The 23,656-nt window shown below is 34.7% G+C and overlaps 1 protein-coding gene across 1 annotated transcript in view; it reads left to right on the forward strand.

Annotated features, from left to right (window-relative positions):
* The window catches only part of SLC12A2 (solute carrier family 12 member 2), a 110,688-nt gene that overhangs the window by 24,789 nt on the left and 62,243 nt on the right, over positions 1 to 23,656 (forward strand). The window contains exons 2-7 of the mRNA XM_081230459.1: positions 3,048 to 3,167; positions 4,397 to 4,472; positions 4,781 to 4,876; positions 19,724 to 19,863; positions 21,553 to 21,663; positions 22,242 to 22,350. Of these exons, the coding sequence (XP_081086585.1) occupies positions 3,048 to 3,167; positions 4,397 to 4,472; positions 4,781 to 4,876; positions 19,724 to 19,863; positions 21,553 to 21,663; positions 22,242 to 22,350 (652 nt within the window). The remainder of the gene's footprint in view (positions 1 to 3,047; positions 3,168 to 4,396; positions 4,473 to 4,780; positions 4,877 to 19,723; positions 19,864 to 21,552; positions 21,664 to 22,241; positions 22,351 to 23,656) is intronic.

Consider the following 23,656-nt stretch of genomic DNA (forward strand, 5'->3'; position numbering starts at 1 on the left):
TAATTTTTGAATTGTATTTTAAAGATTAATAACACTTTTTAAAATAGAGCTATTGGAACATGATGAGGAAGTTAAACTTAAATTTTATTTGGATTCATCTTTGTTTTAAAATATGTTATACATGCAGAAAAATCTTACTGTGTTTTTTGAATATAATTGTTCATAGTATAGTGGAAACTGGTATAATTATTGCTAGATCTTCAACTTTCAGGTGGAATTCTAATAAATACAGCAAAAGTATTAAGACGCCTGCCTGCTTCTGAATTATTAAAAAGACATGCACATCAGAATTTAGCCTTGGAGAAAGTAGCCTATTAAGTACACACATCTTTAGTTTTCTTTTAATAGAGATGGGAATAGAAATATCTCTCTGTGTATAATTATAGGCATTGTATTTTCTTGTGTATTATTATAGGCATTATATTTTCTTGTAATACTTGCAGGTTATATAATATTTTATGTTATTTTATAACTGAAGAGCACCAAATATCCTAGAGTGAAATCTAAGGAACTTCTGTCTACTTTAAAGTTGATTGAGTTAATAGGCAAACATTTTTGTTCTGGCTTTATTTGAATAATTGAACAGTTGAGCCATCAATTCTCTTTTTTTTCTTTTTTGGGGGCAGCGTTTGGGGAATTCATCAGTGATGTCCTACTGTATAGAACATAAACAACAGTGGACGTAAAGCCAAAGTGGGTTGCTGAGCTACACAGGCCCCTGATTACATTTTTTCCTGTTTGTACATATTTCTAACACGTTTAACTATTACTGGTTTCCATCTTTATACCAAATTCTAAGCACGAAAGAGGGATAAAAAATAGACACATGGACTAAAATGAGTGACAGTTTGCAGACTGATACAAAAGAAGAGGTGGGAAAGACGACCAGCAATAGTCATTGCAAAAAGTATTTCATGGCCCAGCAATTATTCTAGGTATATACCCAGGATAAGTGAAAAACACATGTCTACACAAAAACTTGTGCACAGATATTCACAGCAGCATTATTCATAATAGCTAAAATGTAGAATAGGCCCAAATGTTCATCAGCAGATGAACAGATTTTAAAATGGGGTATATCCATAAAACAGAATATTATTTGGCAATAAAAAAGAGTGATATGTACTATAACATGGATGAACCTTGAAAACGTTATGCTAAGGAAAAGAAGCCACACACAAAGGCCACATGTTGTATGACTGCATTATTCCATTTATATGAAATATCAGAAGAGCAAATCCATAGAGATAGAAAGTCAGTAAGTAATTGCCAGGAGCTTCAGAAAAGGGGAAATGGAGAGTGACTGCTCACGGGTGTGGAACTTCTTTTGGGATGATGGAAATGTTCTAAAATTGACTGTGGTGATAATTGTACAACTTTGTGAATATACTAAAAATCATTGAAATATGCACTTTAAATGGGTGAGTATGTGAATAAGAGCTCAGTAAGGCTGTTTTAAAAAGTATAGAAGATTGGAGTGATTACAGAATTTTTATGAAGTGTCTTATATGCCATGAGCCTGGGGCATCCTTTTTAAAGTACAATAATCATTTGATACAGTAGACAGTAGTTATGAAACTGTGCTGTAAGGGAAATTATTATGATTTATTTCTCTTAGGATCTGTTTTTAAAAGTTTGTGAGCTATCAGAATTAGTCAACATTAAAGTTCATTTTTAAGTTCTTAGTAATCTTAAAATGAGTTACTTTCCATGTATTTCATGTAGTTGAAGTTATAGCTATGTCTTTTAGTGTAAACTTGGAGATTAGTTTTTAAAATTTGATTATTTAAAAGAGCCTAGGTAAAATAATTTCAAAAAATATACTTAAAGAAATTACTGCATCTAACTTATACTGTTTCTTCTATTGCTTAAAAATCTAAGAATTTGCAGTAGGTACATTATAAAAATATGGAATATAAGAGCTGATCTAGGTTGATAGCACTTTGAAAAGCCATATAGCAATAATGCATTAAGGGAATTAAATGAGTCTACTTGGCTAACAGAAGTCAAAGAGAAAAAGGAAGTTTGGATTATTACATAGTTTTTTCTCTGTTGTAACACAGAACTTGCTGCAGCTCATTTCTATGAAAAAAATTATATTCAGAATTCAGTAGAGGGTATAACCACTGAAAATGATTTCTTAAAAAAGTATTGTAGGAAATCTAGATCACAGTGTTCAGGGTTAAATGATAATTAATTTAGTTGGCTCTATTTCATTTAAAGAATGAATGTTTGAAATATAGCTGTACTTTGTTCCCTGCTGTTGAGATATGGGTAGAGGAAGAACTATGGGGCTAGTGTTAGGGACAGGATTCTAGATCTAGAACATTTTCTATTTCCCAGCACCCTTCCACCCTTCGTGATCTGTTTAAGGCATTGCCACTGGTTTGGAAGTTTGTCATGTGCCTTGGGTGTGTTGAGAGCCATGGAGAGAAGGAGAGAGAGAATGTAAAGAAGAAAAGCTAAGAATGATAGAATCAGACATGAAACATAAAAGCCTTAGAAGGAAACACTAGTTGTGAAAATGCATTGTGTCAACCAGTTCACGTCTGAATCTGAGAAAAATTGGAAAGAATGAAGAGTGCTGAGTGACTGAACTCAGGAGTGAGTAAAGGCAGGAGTTAGGGGTGAATCTTGCGATCCACGGAGTCCCACTCTCAGGGACTATAAAGGGAAAACTGTTCACTGGTGACGAAGAGGAGTTTTATATTGTTAACACTGAAAGTCCAGATGGGGAAGGGTGGCATCCAGGCAATATAAAGTTGTGGCTGGAGAGACAAGGTCTGAATTGACTGACCTGGTTAGCCTGTACTTAGAAAATAGTATTCTTTGTGTTCTCCAGATACCACCAAAATGTAATTAAAATTTTAAATTATTAAAATGGGTTTCATGATAATTAAATTTTTAAAACTCAGTCCTTAGGTAAAATATTCAGAAACCCTTGATTCTTGTAAATACACTAAGTGTATTTAGTGATTTTTTTTAATCAGGTGATTTTAAATTTTAAATAATTCTTAAGCATAATTCACATTTCCTCTTACAACCAGGAACCTTTTGAGGATGGCTTTGCAAACGGGGAAGAAAGTACACCAACCCGAGAGGCTGTGGTCACATATACCGCGGAAAGTAAAGGAGTTGTGAAGTTTGGCTGGATCAAGGGTGTGCTAGTATGTACCTATAGACTTTATTTTAGAGTTACACATTTCTGTTTATTATACAATCTTCCTAATATCATCATTCTCGAGATAATGCTTTCTCTTTTTTAAACTGTTTTATCTGATTGTTATGGAGGACCAAATTAATAACTTGTACCTCCTTTCCTTGTGGGTATTAAATTCAGTGAAGTAAATATATTTATTAATTTAATCAAATTATATTTGATTACTTCTAAGTTATATTTTATAACCTCTTCTGAATCTCACATATTGTCACTTTTCAAACATTAAGTATGAAGCTATTAAATTGATGAGAGCAACACAATCAAGAAAGCTGGGCAGGTAATATAGCTGAAATATGCCTGCTTCCTTTCCTGCTACTGTATTGTCTTTTGAAGAGAAATGTATAGATGTTAACAAGCAACAGAATAAAGGAGAAATAAGTGTTGAGATCGCTTCAGTAGACAGGTTTAGGTGATTAAGGTTCAGATTTACTTTCTTTTTCTGTGTTTGAATAGGCACTAAGATCTGACTGGAGTAGAGAGTCTCATTGGGACTTTGGAAGCACTAATTTAGAGTTGTATTGACATTTAGGGGAGAAGTAGAGGGAAAAATACCAGTTCTAGTAGTGATTTTATTGTCTAATCAGTAGAGTGTATTTTAAGCTCTGAGTTGTATTGTTTGCCTATTCTTAGATTTTACCATTTTGGAAGACTATATTCTATGTACGAGCATAATAAATAAAAGTAAAAATAAATTGAGGATGCTGTCTTACAAAGAGTAGGTTTTCGAAAGATGTGTGAACAGTTGGCGTTTTGTGTTGACAGATATTACATAATACTTAAATACGCTGTAGAAATCATGAAGTGAAGACGTTATAAAAGAATAAGTAAAAAACTGACTTGCATTCATAAGGGGGAGCATAAACTCCTTTTTTTAGGGCTGAAGTCTTAAAATATTCCTTGTGCCTTTCTTGTTCTTTTGCTTCTGCTGCTTCAGATAAATGTGTGTGTATAAAGTACATACACACACATATACTCATATATTACATTATACTTATACTTTAATAGGTTCACATTTAAGCTCTCAATAAAGCTCTTTAAAAAAACTGTTAAAGGGTGGGATAAGAGATTTGAAAGGACCTTCTGTAGTTTAAAATGTATATTATCCTACTATTGGCTACTTTAGCATTTACTGTGTATTTAATTACTTTTCATCTGTGACTTGGCCTCTTTTTCTAGGTACGATGTATGTTAAACATTTGGGGAGTAATGCTCTTTATTAGATTGTCATGGATTGTGGGTCAAGCTGGAATAGGTAAGTGAAGTGACATACTGCTTGATTCATTTGAGAATGAATAGGGAAAGGGCTGTGTGCATGTGTAGTCTCTGAACCTCATAAAATTCAAGCAGTTGGAATCATTCTACATTATGTTCTCCTTTGTATCAGACTGTTGTCTTAATGTCACTTTTTTCATAATTCTGATTTGATCTAATATGAGATAAAAGTAAGATAATTTATAGATTATAATGTAAATTCAGTATACTTAGACTAACCAGTTCTAGATGTGGCAGGTTTAAATGAGAGTGTAAGTATTCTCAAGTCTCTTTTCTTTTTTGCTAAAGGTCTGTCAGTCCTTGTAATAATAATGGCCACTGTTGTGACAACTATCACAGGATTGTCTACTTCGGCAATAGCTACTAATGGATTTGTACGAGGAGGTAAATTCAGTCTTTTTACATCATCAGCATTGGATTACTGACACTAAATAAATTGAGATTTAAAAATATCTCTAGTTATTTTTTACCTTAAAGAAGCAACATATCAGGTTCTATATAGGCAAGAAAGTTGCTATCAAGTACTTTTTAACTAATATTTTGAATATAAAATTTTAAATTGATCCATACACAAACATGTATGCTTCAGATTGTTCAGGGTGTTCAGTGTGTTTGGTAGCAAGAATGGAGCTTCTAACTGGGTTTCTTCTCCACCAAGGCACCCCTTATTGCCTTCTCCCAGGCTTCAGCCCTTGGATCAGTGGTGTGCATCCTGCATTTGATTTGTATTGTACAGGTGTAACCTCGTTCCTCCCCACTGAAGGAAACTTAGGCAGAGTTCTTTCCTCATGGTCTAATAGCTTGTGTGAGTTACACCTGGGACTCTGAATCCATGCCCTGAACTCTAGCTCTCTTCTCTGGGTACCCTGGGGCCTATTTTATTGGAGCCCACAAGACCTGCCCTGTGAGGTTTTACTCTTCCCAGGGAGAACACCCAGGACACCAGGAGAATGGCCTTGGGACCCCTGAGAACAAGAAGAAAAGAAATCCATTTTCCAAACAAAAACTCATCATTCAGCTGGAGTGAGGGGGAAGATCCTAAGAGAAAGAAGAGAAAATGTATACCAGCTCCTGTAAATTCATCATAGCAGATCAACTGAGAAAAGAATCTACCTGTTCCATCTGCCTCAACTATTTTGCAGATCTGTATTTGACATTATATACATGCAATTTCTGCTTTTTCTGCATTAGTACTTGGAGAAAGAAAGAACCAGATTGAGCTTTTCATTTTTCTCCAGTCGTCTTCATATTTTTTTATATACCAGAGGATTCAGATCACTATGGCCCTAAGGGAAGCTGGTAGCTCACATCTATAGTTATGACTATGCTGATCCTGCATCACTGCTGGCTGAAGTTTTATATGTACCTGAATCCGGGTTGAGCAAATTGGGGTCCAAGATGTGGTTATGTCCAAAAATTAATCAGACAGTGCTGAGAGATTCTTGGTTTCTTGTGTAACTGGGTGCCCCATGCTTCATTTCATTCCACTGCTATTGGGGAATGGACATAGGAGGAGAAATGGGTTGGTGTGTTAGGTATTTGAGAGGATCAGCAAATCATAAAATTTCTCCTTGTCTTCAGCCCTTCAAATCTAGGTTGTAAGCCTCAAGGGGAGTGGGGCATGGACCCAGTGTCATCACAAACCCCATTCTGTTCTCTGAGTACAAACTTAAGGAAAGTATAGATTTTCCTGCATTGTGACTAAAAAGCCATTTAATGTTTCAATACTACCAGTAGTTTTCATATATTTTTATGAATACCTCAGAGACTTGTATCTAGTCTTCTGTCCTGGACACCAAGGAAGTATGAGATTATGGAGTGCATGAAGATGTGTCCCAACAAAGTACCATATGTTGCAGTTTTGCCTGAGTTCCCTCAAAATGATAGTTCGCAGAGAGTAACTAACTATAGAGAAAAAAAAATTGGATTATACAATTTGGAATTCTTCTGTTATCATTTGTTCATAAATGACAAAGTAAATACATTTGCTGAAATAATGAAACCTATAGAAAAAGAGAAAGCCATTAATTTAAAGAAGTGACCAAATGCTTTGAAGCTTTGCTAAAAGGCATTCATTTTTCACTTAGATCAGTTAGTGATGTTAGAAAGCTGGCTGATCCTTTATAGAATAATAAATGAGCTGCATCATCTGCAGTGAAAGTTCCTGGAGATTCTTGCAATAAATGTAAACCCCTGTGTCTGTTCTCCATCTGCTTTGTAGACTTGGAGATCCCTAACAGGATTTATTTTGGTTTCTTGGAAAAACAGTATTTCCACAAGGGAGAAAGTAGATATAGGTATAAAACTGGTGAGATTACATTGTATTCTGTATTCATGGTTCTAAATTGAAAGTATCAGTATGACTCACACATTTTATCCCAAAAGTATATATTTCTTAGCTCTGTCCACAAAAATCACCTGTAACAAATGACCAACCCAGTATCAGTGAACACCCTTAGTGCCCACATTGTGTATTTCCATTCAAAGGAACCAGGGAACCTTGGAGAAAGCATTGATTCCAGATCTGGATAGGAAATGTACTAGAGAAGTCTAGACATCTTTTCACATCAAAAAGTAAAGAAGGTAACAAAGCCTACTTGTTTCACGTCAAAAGGACCAAGGAGCCAACTTGAAGAAACTAACACTGACTTAAATTTGGATAGAACAACAATACTACTACTAATAGTAACTGATTTAAATGAAAACATAAAATCCCTAGGTTCACAGACATCACTCACACACAAAAATCTCATTTTCACCTTTGAAGAATGCTAGAGAACTAAAACTTATTTTGAAAATTGATAAAGAATCTAGTGTGAATCAAGTTTTCTGAGTGAAAACTCCTTACCTGAACTCATTGTAAGCAAAAAATTGATAAGAGATTTATCCTTTGGGTAATTATTCTACAAAATAAGTGAAGAAGAAAAGGGAATATTCCAACTTTGTAAATGCTTTACTTAATAAGACTACCTGTGAAATATCGAATATGAATCACATCATGCCTATAGCTTCAGGAAGCATAGAGTATTCAGGGGAGAGAGGAACTTACTAAATAACACTATAGGATGATGACAGCAAATGCCAGACTAGGAATCTCTCTGGAACAAGGAATCCTTGTTCAGTAAAATTTTCCAAGGAGCAAAAAACAGAGAGAGGGAATTACAGTTTAAGACAAACTTTAAGAGACTTAATGTATAGGTGCATTTTATTTCCTGTTCTTCACAATAAGCTTTTTATCTTTTAGTAATATGGGACCAAGGGTGCCTGCATTGGATGCCCTCTAGCCCAACCACTGAGGACTTAATTTGTCTTCCTTCCTTGAAAGGCCTGCGTAAGAGGAGAGCAGTAGAGCTAGAGCTATCTGGAGGGTCAGGGTGCAAAGACTTAGATAGGAGAAATGGAGGGATACTACGGGAACAGAGATGTCTGGAGACCCATCTTAATTTTCTGTGGACTGAAAGTTGACTATTAAGGGCATTAACAAGGAAGTATTTTACTCAAAATATTGCTGAGAGGTTGTGGCTGCTCTCTTTACTAATTTCTGTCTGAAGAGCCCTTTTTTAAACTTGAGTGCGTAGTTATTAATATAAAGAACTATTTTGAGGTAGTGCTTGACATTTTAATTTGTTTTATTTATCTTGACTCTTAACTGAATTGACATGTATTTTTATATTAACACTGAATAACATTTTATTCTTGTTTTGTGAGGTATATTTACTTCCAACTCCATGTAAGTGTGTGAAATGTGTACTTTTCCTAGTGTTTGCGTGATTTATGCCACAGCTATTTAATGTTACTAAATAGCTTTAACGTTGGCTTTAACAGTACATTTTAGAGATTAAACAAGTACCAATCTAGAAAAGTGTAGTTTTTAAAAAAATATAAATTAACTGTCAACTTGTGAACAAATGTAATAGTGTCCAATTATGAAGTCTAGGATAAAAATAATATGGAAATATTCAGGGTTTCTGGGGGAAAAGTCAAAACTTAGAAAATACAAGATTCTGAGTTTCAGTCTTGATTAGACTATAGTAATATGGGGGGTTGCTATTTAAAGCTACTGGTGGCAGGTTAGAGAACCATCCCCTAGGTCCTCTGCCTCTACAGAATAAAACTAGCACCAGCAACTAGATGATGGAGTCACTGGCATACTCCCTGCCCTAGCAAACACATTCAGGCTCTACAGATTATTGCACCTTGGAGCCCAGAGCTCTTTCCTTTTCTGCAAATCCTCCCAATGTCCTTGAGATCTTGGATTTTACAGAATTTCCTTGGACTGCAGAACCTTGCAACAGATTCTGCAACTTAGATGGCGCTGGCCAGTAGCCACTGTCACTCAGGTCTGCATTTCCTAGATTTCACAGACCAGAGTCTCTTCTGTTCTCAGATAATTAACCTCTGAATATCAACTCATCTGTGAAATAGAGGACAACCACAGGCAACCTTTTATAAGATGGAAATGTAAATTCTGCTTGTGGATTATAGTGTATTATGTGAACTGAGCAATAGAAGGGAACAGTTCTTCAACCACTTTATGGTTTGGAGTATTAAAAACAGAGGTCAGTACACTTTCACATAAAAGCCCGGGCTACATCAAATTTGTGATGGGCAGTTCTGAGAATCTAAAGTCAATAGAAATCTGCGTGACTAAGATCAAATTTTTATATTCCTTGTATTTCAGTCAATCAACAGATAATTGTTGAGCACTTGGTGTCAGGCACTGGGTTTGTAACAATGCAAGCCAGACAAGACCCTATTTTCTTGGAGCTTAGGTTCAGATAATAGTGACAGTTATTTTTTGAGATCTAACTGCTAGGCATGGTACCATGGTCTTTGAAATACATTGTCTGATGTCATACAACATTGATGTTGCATTATGCAAAAATGAAACAGCCTTTTTTTTAAACAAAATTAAATTTTAGGCAAATTCTACTGGTAAACCTTTTAAAAATGTCTGCAATATGTCAGAATTACCTTCACATACTGGTGTCTTTTTCTTTTCTCTGAAATAATTGACCTCCTCACTTTTGTATATAGGTAAAGCCAAACCACTGGAAGTGAGGAAAAACTAACATTTTTCACATCTTGTAAGTGACAGAAAGTCTCTGTATTGGTAAAAAATCAGATTATCATTGATTGTCAGATCTTTTTGTTTAGCCCATTGTATAACTTTATCAGTTCCTATCATTACCAACCAAGGAGTTGTAAATTAGATTTCAGCTCTTTCCTTTTATTGCTAAATTATTTCAAATTGTAGTTTTTCAGATCAGTGAAATGTTTGAAGAAGCTGTAAAAAGCAGTTCTATAACAGTTGGGACTTCCCTGGCGGTCCACTGGTTAGGACTCCTTACTTCCACTGGTTCGATTCCTGGTTGGGGAACTAAGATCCCGCATGCTGCGTGGCCAAAAAAAAAAAAGAATAAAAGCAGTTCTATGACTGTTGTATTATGAGTTATTAGACTTAAACATTAACATTGTGTTTTCAGTTCAGTAAAGCACTACTTATGCACCACAAGTAACTCAAACGTGAATCTGGCAAGTAATTGTAAATAATTTGGCTTGGGTTTTCTCTTTGCCTCATTTGGTGGCCTTTCAATTTTGCCAGTCTTTAATGATTAAAAATACTTTAACCTGGTTCCCGAATTGTCTGCTGCAGAATTAGAGCTACATGTCTTTGATTTTAAAGTTTAACATATTCAAGTGATCAGTCACAATGATAACATAGTACCGAATTATGGTCTGAAGATTACATGTTTGTCACTTCGCCTTTTCCTGTTTGGCTTCATAATGGCAACGGAATAGAGGAAATTTACTGAATGTTAACAGGCAGATTCCTTGTTGTGTATTTGTTAACCAGGGTATTAGGATATATTTCCTAGAACAATAACTAAAATGGATTGTGAATCCATTTGGATCCATCGTCACCCCATAGCATTCCTAAAGTTGTTCCTCAGAATTTTATACAAGGTGTCTTTGAATAAACTGTTAAGTGAGTGTACAGAAGTAGGTAGCTTACTGCTCTGACAAATAAAGGATTCTGGAGTATTTGCTAATGACACCAGGTGAACTCTGAAGAGTAATTGCTGAATAGTTTTCTTTCTATACTCAAATCTTTTGCCCAGTGTTTTGGAGGGTATTTATTGAGTTTATTTTATTGTGGTTTCTTACTATTGAGTTTTGAGTTCTTTATATATTTTGTATACAAGACCTTTGTTGGTATATGATTTGCATTTTACCTTGTATCATGTATGTATTAGTCTGGGTTCTCCAGAGAAACAGAACCAATAGGAAGTGTACATAGGTAGAAAGAATTATTGGAAGGAGTTGAGTCAGGTGATTGCAGAGGCTGGGAAGTCCAAAATATTCAGAGTGAACCAGCAGTCTGAGGACTCAGGAATGAGCTGATGCTGCAGTTTAATCTGAAGGCCATCAGGCTGAATATCCAGGAAGGGCCTGAGTTCACATGTGAAGGCTATCTACTATAGAATTCTCTTTTGTTGGAGAGGGGGTGTCTGTCCTTGTTCTATTTAGGCCTTCAGTTGACTGAATGAGGCTCACACAAATTATGGAGGGCAATCTGCTTTACTCATAGTCCATCAATTTATATGTAAATCTCAGCCCAACACCCTCACAGAAACATCTAGAATAATGTTTGACCACATATCTGGGCTCCAGGGCCCAGCCAGATTGACACAAAATTAACCACCACATTGTCACTTTGCAAAACTAACTGTTTAAAACTGGAGCTTATTACCTTTCAGACTTTATTAAATTTTAAATGTGTTCATTTTTCTACCTCGTAGTTGTAGTTTGTATTTTAAATTGAATGACCTTCAAGCTACTCTTTGAAAGAAATTCATTTTGATAGAAAATGTGTGTCAAAGTTTGGTTTTGTTCAGAGATTGTTACCCACAACCTTGAGTCACTGAGGATGTCCTAGACCACATGCTTGCTGTGATTTTTCAGCATCACAATGGACAGTAAGATTTGTTGTCCAACTTTTGTCTAAGAGTGAGCATTAGTTACAATAAATGAAGATGAAATAGTCCAAAAGAAATTAACTTGGAGTTGAACAGGTTTGTTAGTGTTTCTAAAAATTCAAATATTTTTCACATTAATATGAAACATTTAGTCCACCTTAGCACACAGAGCCATATGGTGCTAATTGAGCCATGTGTGATTTATTTTTATTTTTATTGAGATATAATTGACATACAGCACTGTACAAGTTTATAGGGCATAAAATGACTTGACTTATATGTTTTAATAATTACCACATTGTTTAGTGAACATCCATCATCTGTTATAGATACCAAAGGGAAACTTTTTTTTTTCTTCGTGATGAGAACTTTTAAGAGCCACATGTGGTTTAAGAAATGTCTGTTTTGTGGCATAGTTATTAGACAAACATCCAGAGTGCCTGGTCAAACTTTAGTAAATACTGCTCCTACCTTCCTGCGTATAGTTGTTTGGGTTTTTTATCTTTGTGCATATTACTTTAAAGGTTCTATGTAGTTTGAGTTGAAGTCAGTTGTTGTGAGTATTCGTGAAAGCTGTATCTGATAATGCCCCTTTCCACAAATCTCCTTTTGAAGTCTAACGTATATGATTACTTCCTGCTATCTCATTTTGACTATGGTGCAATTTAAAAAATGTTAGTTGTTGACAGTTGATTTATAGCTTATTAAATAAGCATTATTGAAGTAAAATTCACATGTAGTGAAATGCACAGGTTTTAAGTTTACAGTTCTGTGAGTTTTCATAAGCATGTAAACCTGCGTAACATCTAGCTCAATCAAAATACGGAATATTTCCATCACACTGGAAAGTTTCTTGACAATCAGTTCCTCACTGGTAGCCCAGGCTGGATTATATAGAAGGTACTCTTTTTATGTCTCATCTCTTTCACCTAACATAATGTTTTTGGAATACATCCATTTTAGTAGTTTGTTCATTTTTGTTACTGTGTAGTATTCCATTTTATCACTATAAAATTTGTAATAGTAAAAAAATGTGTTTATTTAGTGCCTATTGATGGACATTTGGGCTATTTTTTAGTATGAGGTTATTATGAATAAGCTGACATGAACATTCTTGTACAAGTCTTTGTGGTTTTGTATGTTCTTGTTCATTTTGGGACAGTACCTAGGAATGACTTCTTGATTCATGGGGTAGGTATACTTTTCATTTATAAGAAACTGCCAAGTGATTTTCCACAGTGGTTGTACCATTTTATACTCCCATCAGCAATATATGAGACTACCAGTTTTTCCACATTCTTGCCAACACTTGTTACAGCTTTCTAATTATAGCTGTGTTTACGGAGGTTTAATAGTGTCTTACCACCACTGCATTCCCCTGATGATTAATGATGATGATGATAAGCATCTTTTCATGTTCTTGTGACCACTTGTATATCTTATCTTGTAATATATTCATATCTTTGGCCAGTTTTTAAAGTGGGTTATCTTTTTGTTTCTGATTTGGAGGAGTTTTAAAAAATATATTCTGGATACAAGTCTTATGTCTAACGTGTATATTTTTCCTGGTGTGTGACTTGCATCATCTTTTTTTATCGTTTTCTAAATCATGTCTTTTGAAGAGGAAACATTTACCATTTTGAGGAAGCCCAGATTCTCAGATTTATTTATCTGTCTATCTATTTATATTATTTATTGACTAGTGCTTTTATTGTTCTGTCTTGAAATCTTTGCTTATCCCAAGGTCATGATGATATTTCCCTATGTTTTCCCTTAGAATCTTTATAGTTTGTTTTTAGATTTTTAACTATGAATTGCCTCACATTATGTGAGACAGAGATTGTTCTTCTCTCCCCTACTTTTATCCCCCCCATATAGATAGCCACTTCTTCCAGCATCATTTGTCAACCAACTATCTATTCCATGTTGAATTAGTTTTGGTACTGTTGTTGAACAATCAGTTTTCTGTGTATTGTCTGTATTGTATCCTGTTCCACTGATTTGTTTGTTTATTCTCTTATGCCAGTTATTCTAAGACTACCCTGTTGTTTTTTTTTTTTTTTTTTTTTTTTTTTTCTTTTTGCGGTATGCGGGCCTCTCACTGTTGTGGCCTCTCCCGTTGCGGAGCACAGGCTCCGGACGCGCAGGCCCAGAGGCCATGGCTCACGGGCCCAGCCGCTCCGCGGCATATGGGATCCTCCCAGACCGGGGCACGAACCCGTATCCCCTGCATCGGCAGGCGGACTCTCAACCACTGCGCCACCAGGGAGGCCCTAAGACTACCCTGTTTTGATTGCTTAGCTTTATAAGTCCTAAGTCTTTCAACTCTTTTTCAAAATTGTTTTGGCTCTTCTAGGTTCTTTGAATTTCCATATAAATTTTTGAATTAGCAATCTCAATTTCTACAAAAACAAAAAACCTTGCTGGGGCTTTGGAATTTCACTCTTAAAAAATCTTTTTGGGAAGAATGGTCATGTTAACAATATTGAATCTTCCAATCTCTAAACATGCTATATCTCTCCATTTATCTAGGTCTTAGGTTCTCTCAGTAGTGTTGTATATTTTCAGTATACAGGTCTTGCATGTTTTGTTTGTTAAATTTGTTAAATTTACCCATCAGTCATGTTTTTCATCTGGTAAGTGGTATTTGTAAATTTCATTTTCCAATTTTTTTTATGATTGTATAGAAATGCAATAGACTTGCATATCTTGGTTCTCTATTCTGTGACTTTGCTAAACATAAACAGTCATGTCATCTGTGAATAGAGATGGTTTATACTCTTTCTTTCCAATCTTTAGTATTTTCCTCTCTCCCTCTCTTTTTTCACACTGTTCAATTAGGTAGGACCTCCAATACCATGGTGAATAGAAGTGGTGAGAATAAACATCCTTGCCTGTTCCCAGTTTTAGAGGGATTGAGTTCAATATATCACTATTAAGATGTTAACTGTGGAGCTTTGGAAGATGTCATTTGTCAGATTGAGACAGTTCTATTTCTAAATTGCTGACAATGTTTATTATGAATGGATGTTGAATTTTGTCATGATTTTTCTACATCTGTTGAAATGGTTATATGGGTTTCTTCTCTTATTCTGTTATTATCACAAATTATATGATATTTTGAATCTTAATAACCTAGCATTTGTGGCATAAACCCCACAAAGATCAAAGATATATTTGGTCAAAGATATTATGCTTTCTGCTACTTTTTACTTGCTAACATTTTGCTAAAGATTTTTGAATCTATGATCATGAGGAATATTTGTCTAAAATTTTCTTTTTTTTTTAATAAACTTTGTCAGGTTTTGGTGTTAGGATTACACTCAACTCATAAGGGGTGTTGGCTAGTATTCCTTCATCCTCAGTTTTCTGAAACAGTTTTTGTAAAATTGATCTTATTTCTTCCTCAACAGTGGAGCTACCTGTACCTATGGTTGTGTGTGTGTGTGTGTGTGTGTGTGTGTGTGTGTGTTTATTACAAATTTAATTTCTTTGATAGCTATAGGATTATTTCAGTTTACTGTTCTTGTTATAGTTTTGGCAGGTGTTTCAAGGAGTTTGCCTATTTTGGCCTTATTGATTTTTCTTTATTGTTTTCTGCATCAGTGGTTTTAACTCTTTATTATTTTTTTATACTTTAGGTTTACTTACTTTTTTCTGCTTTCTTAACGTAGAAGCTTAGATCATTGATTTCACCTTATTTATTTATTTCTAATTGAAGTATCATTTTTTTAATATAAGAATTTAAAACTATAAATTTCCCTGTAATTCCTATTTTAGATATATCCCACTAATTTTGATATGTTTTCTTTTCATTATCATTCAATTCAAAATGCTTTTTAATTTCCCTGTGGTTATTCTTTTACTAGTGGGTTACTTAAAAGTGTGTTGCATAATTTAGAAATATTTAGGGGAAGTCTATACATTTAATTTAACACTGTTGTGGTCAGTAATACTGTCTCATTTCAATTCTTTGAAATTTATAGTGACTTATTTTATGGCCAGTAATCATATGGCTCTTGATTAACCTAGTCAGTGTTTGGTTGTTTATTTGAAATCTAGTGAGAGCTTCAGGGGCATGTGAACCCAGTGTATATAGTATTGTCATTACTTAAGTATCTCTCGTACCTGACTCATTGATGTCTTCTACACTCAGGAGACAGGGCATTTTATGGCCAAATTATGAGAGTCCATGAGAATATTTTTTCCTCCCATGTTTGCTTGAGCAGTAGATTTTTTGTAAATAAAATAGTTATTTTTTCTATTGTTGCCTCTTAATTCATCATAATTTTTTTCATACTCTTCAGCTTATTCAATGATAATAAAAAGGCTAATAATTTAATTATACCTACTGTACCGAGTAAGCACACAAGTCAGAGAGACCTGAGTTTAAGCCTACTTCTTCCCTTACTATTTGCATGACCTTGGTCAAGTTATTTAACTTCTCTAAGCTTTAATTTTCATATATGTAAATGGGAATGGTAATAGTACAGTTGTCCCTTGAACAACACATAGGTTAGAGGTGCTGATGACGCCTGTACAGTTGAAAATCCATGTATAACTTTGAAGTCTCCCAAAACTTAACTAATAGACTGTTGACCAGAAGTCTTGCAGATAACATAAACTGTCAATTAACACATATTTTGCATATACGTATTATATACTGTATTCTTACAATAAAGTAAGCTAGAGAAAATAAAATGTTATTGAGAAAATAAAATGTTATTGAGTAAATCCTAGGGAGGAAAAGGTACATATACAGTACTGTACTGATCCCATAAGTTTTACATCATCTGTTTGTAAGATGTATCATCTGTCACTACCTACATCAATATTGTCTTTTACAATACAAAACACTGTGTAGTGTATGTTACACATATTACTAACACTAGAGATAAATATGAAAAGATTCACTTTGCTGTACACCTGAAACTAACACAAGATTGTAAATCAGCTATCCTCCCACAAAAAATTTTTTTAAAATATGAGAAATTAAAAAAACATTAAAAAAAGAGAGGCTAATGTGGAAAAAGAAATTTGTATTTATTTACAGGTATAACAACTCATACAATGATAACAAAGAGGCAGCAATATGATTGCTGTATTGTAACCCAGTATAATGATACGATTGTGTCAGGATAGCCTAGCTTATACACTGAGTGAATCATTGTACAATTTTTATGGCATATAGCAAGTACAGTCATATTCATAATACAGTATTATAAACATTGTAACATTAAAAAAAACACTTATCTGTGATTATAGTCAGTTTCTCTAATTAGGAGGGGTGGGGGGAAATATGGCACATACTGAACGGTAATTAATTCTCTGAGAGCAAAGTTACATAAAACACTAAGAAAATTAACACATTACTTTTATATTAAATATCACTCAACTCATACCTATATAAGGATAGACTGGTATCCACATATATTTTATGCATTCACGACATACGTAACCTTGTCTTAATCTTTTCAATATTTCTATGCTGTGTGATTCATCTATGAGATTTTTCAAATTGTCGCATATCTCCAAAAAGATTTTCAATATATTTGAAAAACATCCACGTATAAGTGGACCTGCACAGTGCAAACCTGTGTTGTGCAAGAGTCAATTGTACTTGCTAGAATTAAGTTAAAAATTTAATAAAATTTAAATTTAATAAAAATTTTAATTTAAGATACCACTCTATGCTGATTAGTAAATAGACCAGTCTTTCAGAGTAGTAGATCTTTTATACTATCTATTTTGTTGCTAAGGAAAAAAAGGGGGAGAAAGCTGCTCTTAAAACTGGTTACCTCTAGGATGCAGGAATGGAAGTGAGAAGAAATAGGGCAGAGTACTTTTGCTTTTCATCAGGAATTTAAAGTATAGGACGATAAGCAGATGCTTTTATATTCTTCATGTGTAACTTTTTATTCTTAAAAAAAATTAAAATCTTTTAAAAAGTAATGAAACTGGGTCCTAGGTTTTTTTTTTTTTTTTTTTTTTTTTTTGGTACGCGGGCCTCTCACTGTTGTGGCCTCTCCCCTTGCGGAGCACAGGCTCCGGACGCGCAGGCTCAGCGGCCATGGCTCACGGGCCCAGCCGCTCCGCGGCATATGGGATCCTCCCGGACCGGGGCACGAACCCGTATCCCCTGCATCGGCAGGCGGACTCTCAACCACTGCGCCACCAGGGAGGCCCCCTGGGTCCTAGGTTTTAAGTTTAGGTATCCCAGTTGGAAGAAGATTTTTAAATAGTCCAGAAATGTCAGAATTTGTTACTTATATTCATTTCCCTTCCCATTATCTTTACTCATATAAAGAATATTCATATTTCCCTTCCCATTATCTTTACCCATGTTAAACGCCCCTTGCGATAGATATTTTTTCGGGGCTTCCCTGGTAGTGCAGTGGTTAAGAATCCGCCTGCCAATGCAGGGGACACGGGTTTGAGCCCTGTTCCGGGAAGATCCCACATGCCGCAGAGCAGCTAAGCCCGTGCACCACAACTACTAAGCCTGCGCTCTAGAGTCCACGAGCCACAACTACTGAGCCCGCGTGCCACAACTACTGAAGCCCGCACGCCTAGAGCCCATGCTCTGCAACAAGAGAAGCCACCGTGATGAGAAGCACCAGTACCACAACGAAGAGTAGCCCCTGCTCGCGGCAGCTAGAGAAAAGCCTGTGCACGGCAACAAAGGCCCAATGCAGCCAAAATACAATTAAATTAAATAAATAAAATTTAAAAAGAAGATATATTTTTTTTAGTAATAGAAAGATTTGAAATTTCATAAAATCAAAACTTTAAACACATAACAAATGAATTCCATGCTTTTATAGGCTCTCTTGGTGATATTTCTCATTCTGAAGTTTGTATTGTCAATTACTGAAACGTGAATGGTTGACTGATTTCAATTAACCTTTTATTGTGACTTAATTTTCTTATCTATAAAATCGGGATAGATAATACTTTTATTAATTCATTATTGGTATTGGGATTAAATGAAATAATTTACATGAATTTTGAAAACATGTTTGTTAAATGTAGGCTGTGATTAATTATATTCCAGGGATTTTCCTTGTGATTAATTAAAATTGTCATTATATAAGTCCATTAGAATTTTTAGTGTTCAGAAAGATTTGGGGGAAATTTTTAAGTCATTTCATCTCATAAAAAAAAATGAGACTAATACTAAGTGGTCAGGTTGCAATTCTTTTTTCTTCAGAATTTTCAAGATGATAAAAATTATTAATTAGTAAAGTGAATTACTAAGGAAGTTTTGTTGGATAGGTTTAAAGTATATAATATTTTGAGAAACTTGATAAAAATTAACTACAAAACCTATTACAGATATTTCCACAATAAAGTTTGCACATTTAGTACTTTATTAAGTTGTAGAATCTGTTGTTGCGTTTGTCTTCATTATACTGGGAAAGCAGTAGAAATAAATATTAAGCTGTTTAATGGCATTTCATTATATGGTCTTAAGAATAAATACTTCATCAGTGTCTAGAAAATGTATGTAACTTACTGTAACTTCATTATTATTAAAACTAAGTTTTGATTATGACCTAGAGGCCAAAAGTAAATTAGAATTTTAGGAGAGCTCTTAGTGACTTCAACTAAGCATTAGACTGACTCAAAATCATCATACTTATTTGTTTTTCAAGTTAGAAAAATACTTGCTTCATGACAGCTTATTTAATGTCTTTGTCTACTCTGCCATTTAGGCAGGATTTATTAGAATACAAACTATTAATATATCTGTTAAGGGTGCCAGTATGTGCTATCCTTTAAGTTTCTTGTGATACTTTCTTTTTTGCCTTAGTATTCACATTACCAGCAAATTACCACACTAATTTAAGTAACTGGAATCATGTCGATTGTGAATCTAAATGTTACATTAAGATTAAAACTATTACTTAGGAAATCATTGGGAAATAATCTTGGTGTCTCTGAATATGAGGAAGAGGCTGTTACCCATTTTAATCTAAGTTTTAGAAGAGAAGGAGATTTAAATAGCAGGATGATTTTATATTTAACATGAGAATTCTTTGGATGTTCAGAACTGTTATGAATGAAGTGGGTTGTAAAGAATTCTTTCTGGGTGTTTCTTCCTAAAAATATGCTCACCCACTTGCCTATGAGTTTAACTGCTGTGTTCACTGGTGCCATGTGCTTTGTGAACTCTTGTATAATTAAAAGGATTGACATTTAAAATTCTAACATTAGTACTTTTGGTGTGTTTTTTTTTCCTTTTCTTTAGGAGGAGCGTATTATTTAATATCTAGAAGTCTAGGGCCAGAATTTGGTGGTGCGATTGGCCTGATCTTCGCTTTTGCCAATGCTGTTGCAGTTGCTATGTATGTGGTTGGATTTGCCGAAACTGTGGTGGAGTTGCTTAAGGTAATTCACCTTTTTCCAGTCAAATTTAACAAATCTTTATTGAGGATTTATGTGCCACTTACCATATATGATGCTAGGAAAGCAGCAAGGAACATGAAACTCGCCTTTCAAGACGTTTAGTATGAGAGATAGACAAAAAAAATTGTTATAGAGTGTCAGAAATGGCTAACTGTAGGGGGCCGTGGCAACACGAGGGGGATCACTTAGTATACCATCCAGGAGTGGGGTGTCAGAGGAGTGTCAAGGCAGGGTTTTCCAAGGAAGGGAGTCTAGCCATTAGCAGGCAGATAGGAGGGGTAAAGTATGGTATGAGGGGAATAGGGAAGAAAAGGAAACAGACCTAGAAGAGTAGAGTATGATATATTAAAAAAGAAAAAAGAAAAATGGAATATTTCAGTATGGCTGGAGCACCAAGTAGCAAGAGATGTAAGATGAGAGGGAGAAAAAAGGATCATTCCAGGAAGGGTTTTATTTGCTGTTACATTTGGATCTTACCTTGACTGGAGTTGGGGATCCATGATAATCAGATTTGGGGCCTAAAGAAATATCTGACCACAGTATAGAGAATGTATTTGAGGGATCACAACTGGAGATGGAGACCATTTAAAAGGTTGTTGTAGCTATCCTGAGAGGAGATGGTGGCTAATATTAAACCAGTGACCAGTGAGGCTGGAGAGATGTGGGTGTATTTGAGAGATTTTTAAAAAGTTGAGTAAGTGGACTTGATGAATGAGATATGGGAAATTAGAGAGAGAAAGGAAGATTTAGATGGATGGTAATGCCATTTACTGTGAGAGAGAATGCAGAACATTTTCGTTTTGGATGTCTAATTTGGTATATCTAAGTAGTATATCTAAGTAGAGCTGTCCAGAAAGTGGTTGATAATATTGCTCTGGAGTTGAGAAGAGAACTTGTTTGAAAAGAGTAATTAGTATGTGTGTAGTTAAAGCAGTACAAGTGAAATAGGATTCAGTATTATTAAATGAGAGGAACCTTGAGTGACACCTATAGTTGTCATGTTAGGTTGTAACTGTTCATCTACTGTAGTACGTGGTATGTTAGGAAGTGTGACATCTGAAAGGACTGACTCTTGCATTGGCATTGACCTTAGCTATGTAGGCCAAAGAAAGTAAGAAAGCAGTGTAATCATTAAGAATTCATATTCATTCATTGTTTAATTTAGTATATGTTTTTGATGTCATTGATATTTAGCCACAAGTAATTTTGCTCTTAGAACGGAGTGGTGTGATTTGGACAGCTGCATGGTAGTGTGTTCATCTCTTTTCCTTATGCAACATAAGAGACCATTAAAAGGATGAGCTCACTAACCACAATGAATGCAAAATATATTTCTGCTTTGTAACTTTAAAAAATCCTATTAGTACTACTTATCATATTATGATTTTTTTCCTTGCTTGTTAGCAATTCTTTTTTATATTTGAGTCTGTATAAAATACAGCAGCGTTAATAATTTGATCATATTTTTGATGTCTTCAGCTGCTTGAATGACACCTTAATAGTAAACAGTAATTCATTCCTTTTCCCTAGGTCCCTCTATTCATTCCTTAAGTAGGCATTTATTCAACTTCTACATGTGAGGCACTGTGATAGTTCTAAAACTTTCAAATAGAATTGAAGAATTTATGTGAACTAACTAATACTGCTCATCCTATTATTTTCTTTTTGTAGGAACATTCCATACTTATGATAGATGAAATCAATGATATCCGAATTATTGGAGCCATTACAGTGGTGATCCTTTTAGGTATCTCAGTAGCTGGAATGGAGTGGGAGGCAAAAGTAAGTAGTGATATCATTGGAACATCTGTAAATGTTGAATGTACAAACTTTTAGACTTTGTGTTTTAGGAATGTTCTAAGGTGTAGTAGTAGTATTTTCAGATTTTGAAGGTTCCTAAGTGGCCATTTTCAAAGAAGTTCACATATAAGGTCATTTTCTATTTGGCAACGTAGTGAGGATTTGGAGATAACAGTCATTTTAAGAGGTAATCAGAGTATGTAGGAAAAAAAAGAATTATAGGGTATGTCAGACGGATTTAGTAAAGGTAATATAAGTACTGTGATTTTTTTTTCTATATTTTTTAAAGTTTGTGTTATTTGTTAGCAGGACATGCACATCTTTAATTCATTTCAGAAATATATGGCCTGATCCTACTTTTGCTATTCATTTTGGATAGTTCTTTAAAGATTGTTCATTTAACAAAAATTTATTAAGCACCTGCTTTGTGCTTGGCATTGTGTGAGGCACCAGGGAAACAAGACAGAAGCTTTCCCTCATGGAAGTTATATTCTAGTGGAACTGAATTAATGTATAGACATGATATATTTGACTTTGATTTTTAATGTTTAAAATTTCAGGCTCAGATTGTTCTTTTGGTGATTCTACTACTTGCTATTGCTGATTTCGTCATAGGAACATTTATCCCATTGGAGAGCAAGAAACCCAAAGGTTTCTTTGGTTATAAGTGTAAGTAAGAAAGATAGAATGTTTTTTTAAAGGTGCATATTATAGCATTCTAGTGTTAAATAAATTTAGTACATTTTACATAGTTTGTAATGTAAATGAGTTTGGTGTAGTGACTAACAGTAATTGACAGTCCAGTTTAGTTTGGTTCCTCTATGTTTGTTGTGTAATTGGAGTAAAAAAAATCACTTTTATTTACATCTTTCATTTCTGATTACTAGCAACAAAAGGTGATAGAATGTAGAGAAATCAGTGCTATTGATGAAAAGTGCTTTTGTTCTCTTCTCATTTGGAGAATTTGTTACTGAAATTGTAAGTTTTGTTCTAACATCACTTTTTCATTCTTTTAGTTGTATTTAAACACAACAATCTAAAAGTGCCTAAGACTGTGAAAGCAACTAGAAATATTAGTTTCTTGGTATAATTGCAACCTAAGTTTTTCTACAGTTTACATTATTAATTGTGTGAGAATTTTCCAGTTTTTATCTTCCATAACCTCTTTCAGTCTGCATCTAATTTTCACTACAGGTGAAATTTACTTGTCAGTTATTGTTTCCTAAAGTGTCTTTCTGCATCTCCTCTTCTCCCCACTCCCTCCATTGAGCAGCCGTTCTGAACCTATCTCTGCAAGGTAGAATGGAAGCCAGAAAGAATAGTTGCAGTAGCATCAGAGGTGCTTATCACTTAGGGTAATAGGTGTGTCTGTCTTAAATTGACAAAAACTCCTTGTTTTGAAGCCCTAGAAGGAAAAGCCTTGCTTCACTTCTCCTGAGTTTTTTAGCCCAGAGCTACACATACAGATTTGTGAAAAGATGCAGAATGTACAAGAAATCAATGCACTTCTTCCTTCAGAAAGTCTTACTGGAAAAAAATTAGTTGACTAAATTTTGGATCCTAGAGACCTAGTTGATTTACCTTCTGGTGTCAGCTGCTTAATCTAATTGCCGACTGGTACCACCACACTGTCCTTGGAACATACATGAGTCGCACTGGTTTGGCTTATGTCTGACACTGACTTGGCTGGGCAGTTTTCACATAAGAGTTGTTTCAAGGTTCTTACCTTAAGCAAGAACACCTGCCTGCAATAATGTTACCTACTCATCCTGGGTTGATAGTGTGATGTCTGTTCTGGTTACTAGCGCTTATGCCTACTTCTGAAAACAGGCACTAAATGTCTAATCATGATTTCCTGAATTAGGGGAAGAGGTGTCTTTTAGGCATGCCAGAAGTGAAGATTAGTGTTGTTAGTTAGATAATTTTCTGTATTTCGTTCTCTCATAAATTGTATTTGTGACGTCTCTTCTAATTA

The sequence above is a fragment of the Mesoplodon bidens genome, assembly GCF_964165515.1.
Source record: "Mesoplodon bidens genome assembly, chromosome: 4".
Classification (NCBI taxonomy): domain Eukaryota; kingdom Metazoa; phylum Chordata; class Mammalia; order Artiodactyla; family Ziphiidae; genus Mesoplodon; species Mesoplodon bidens.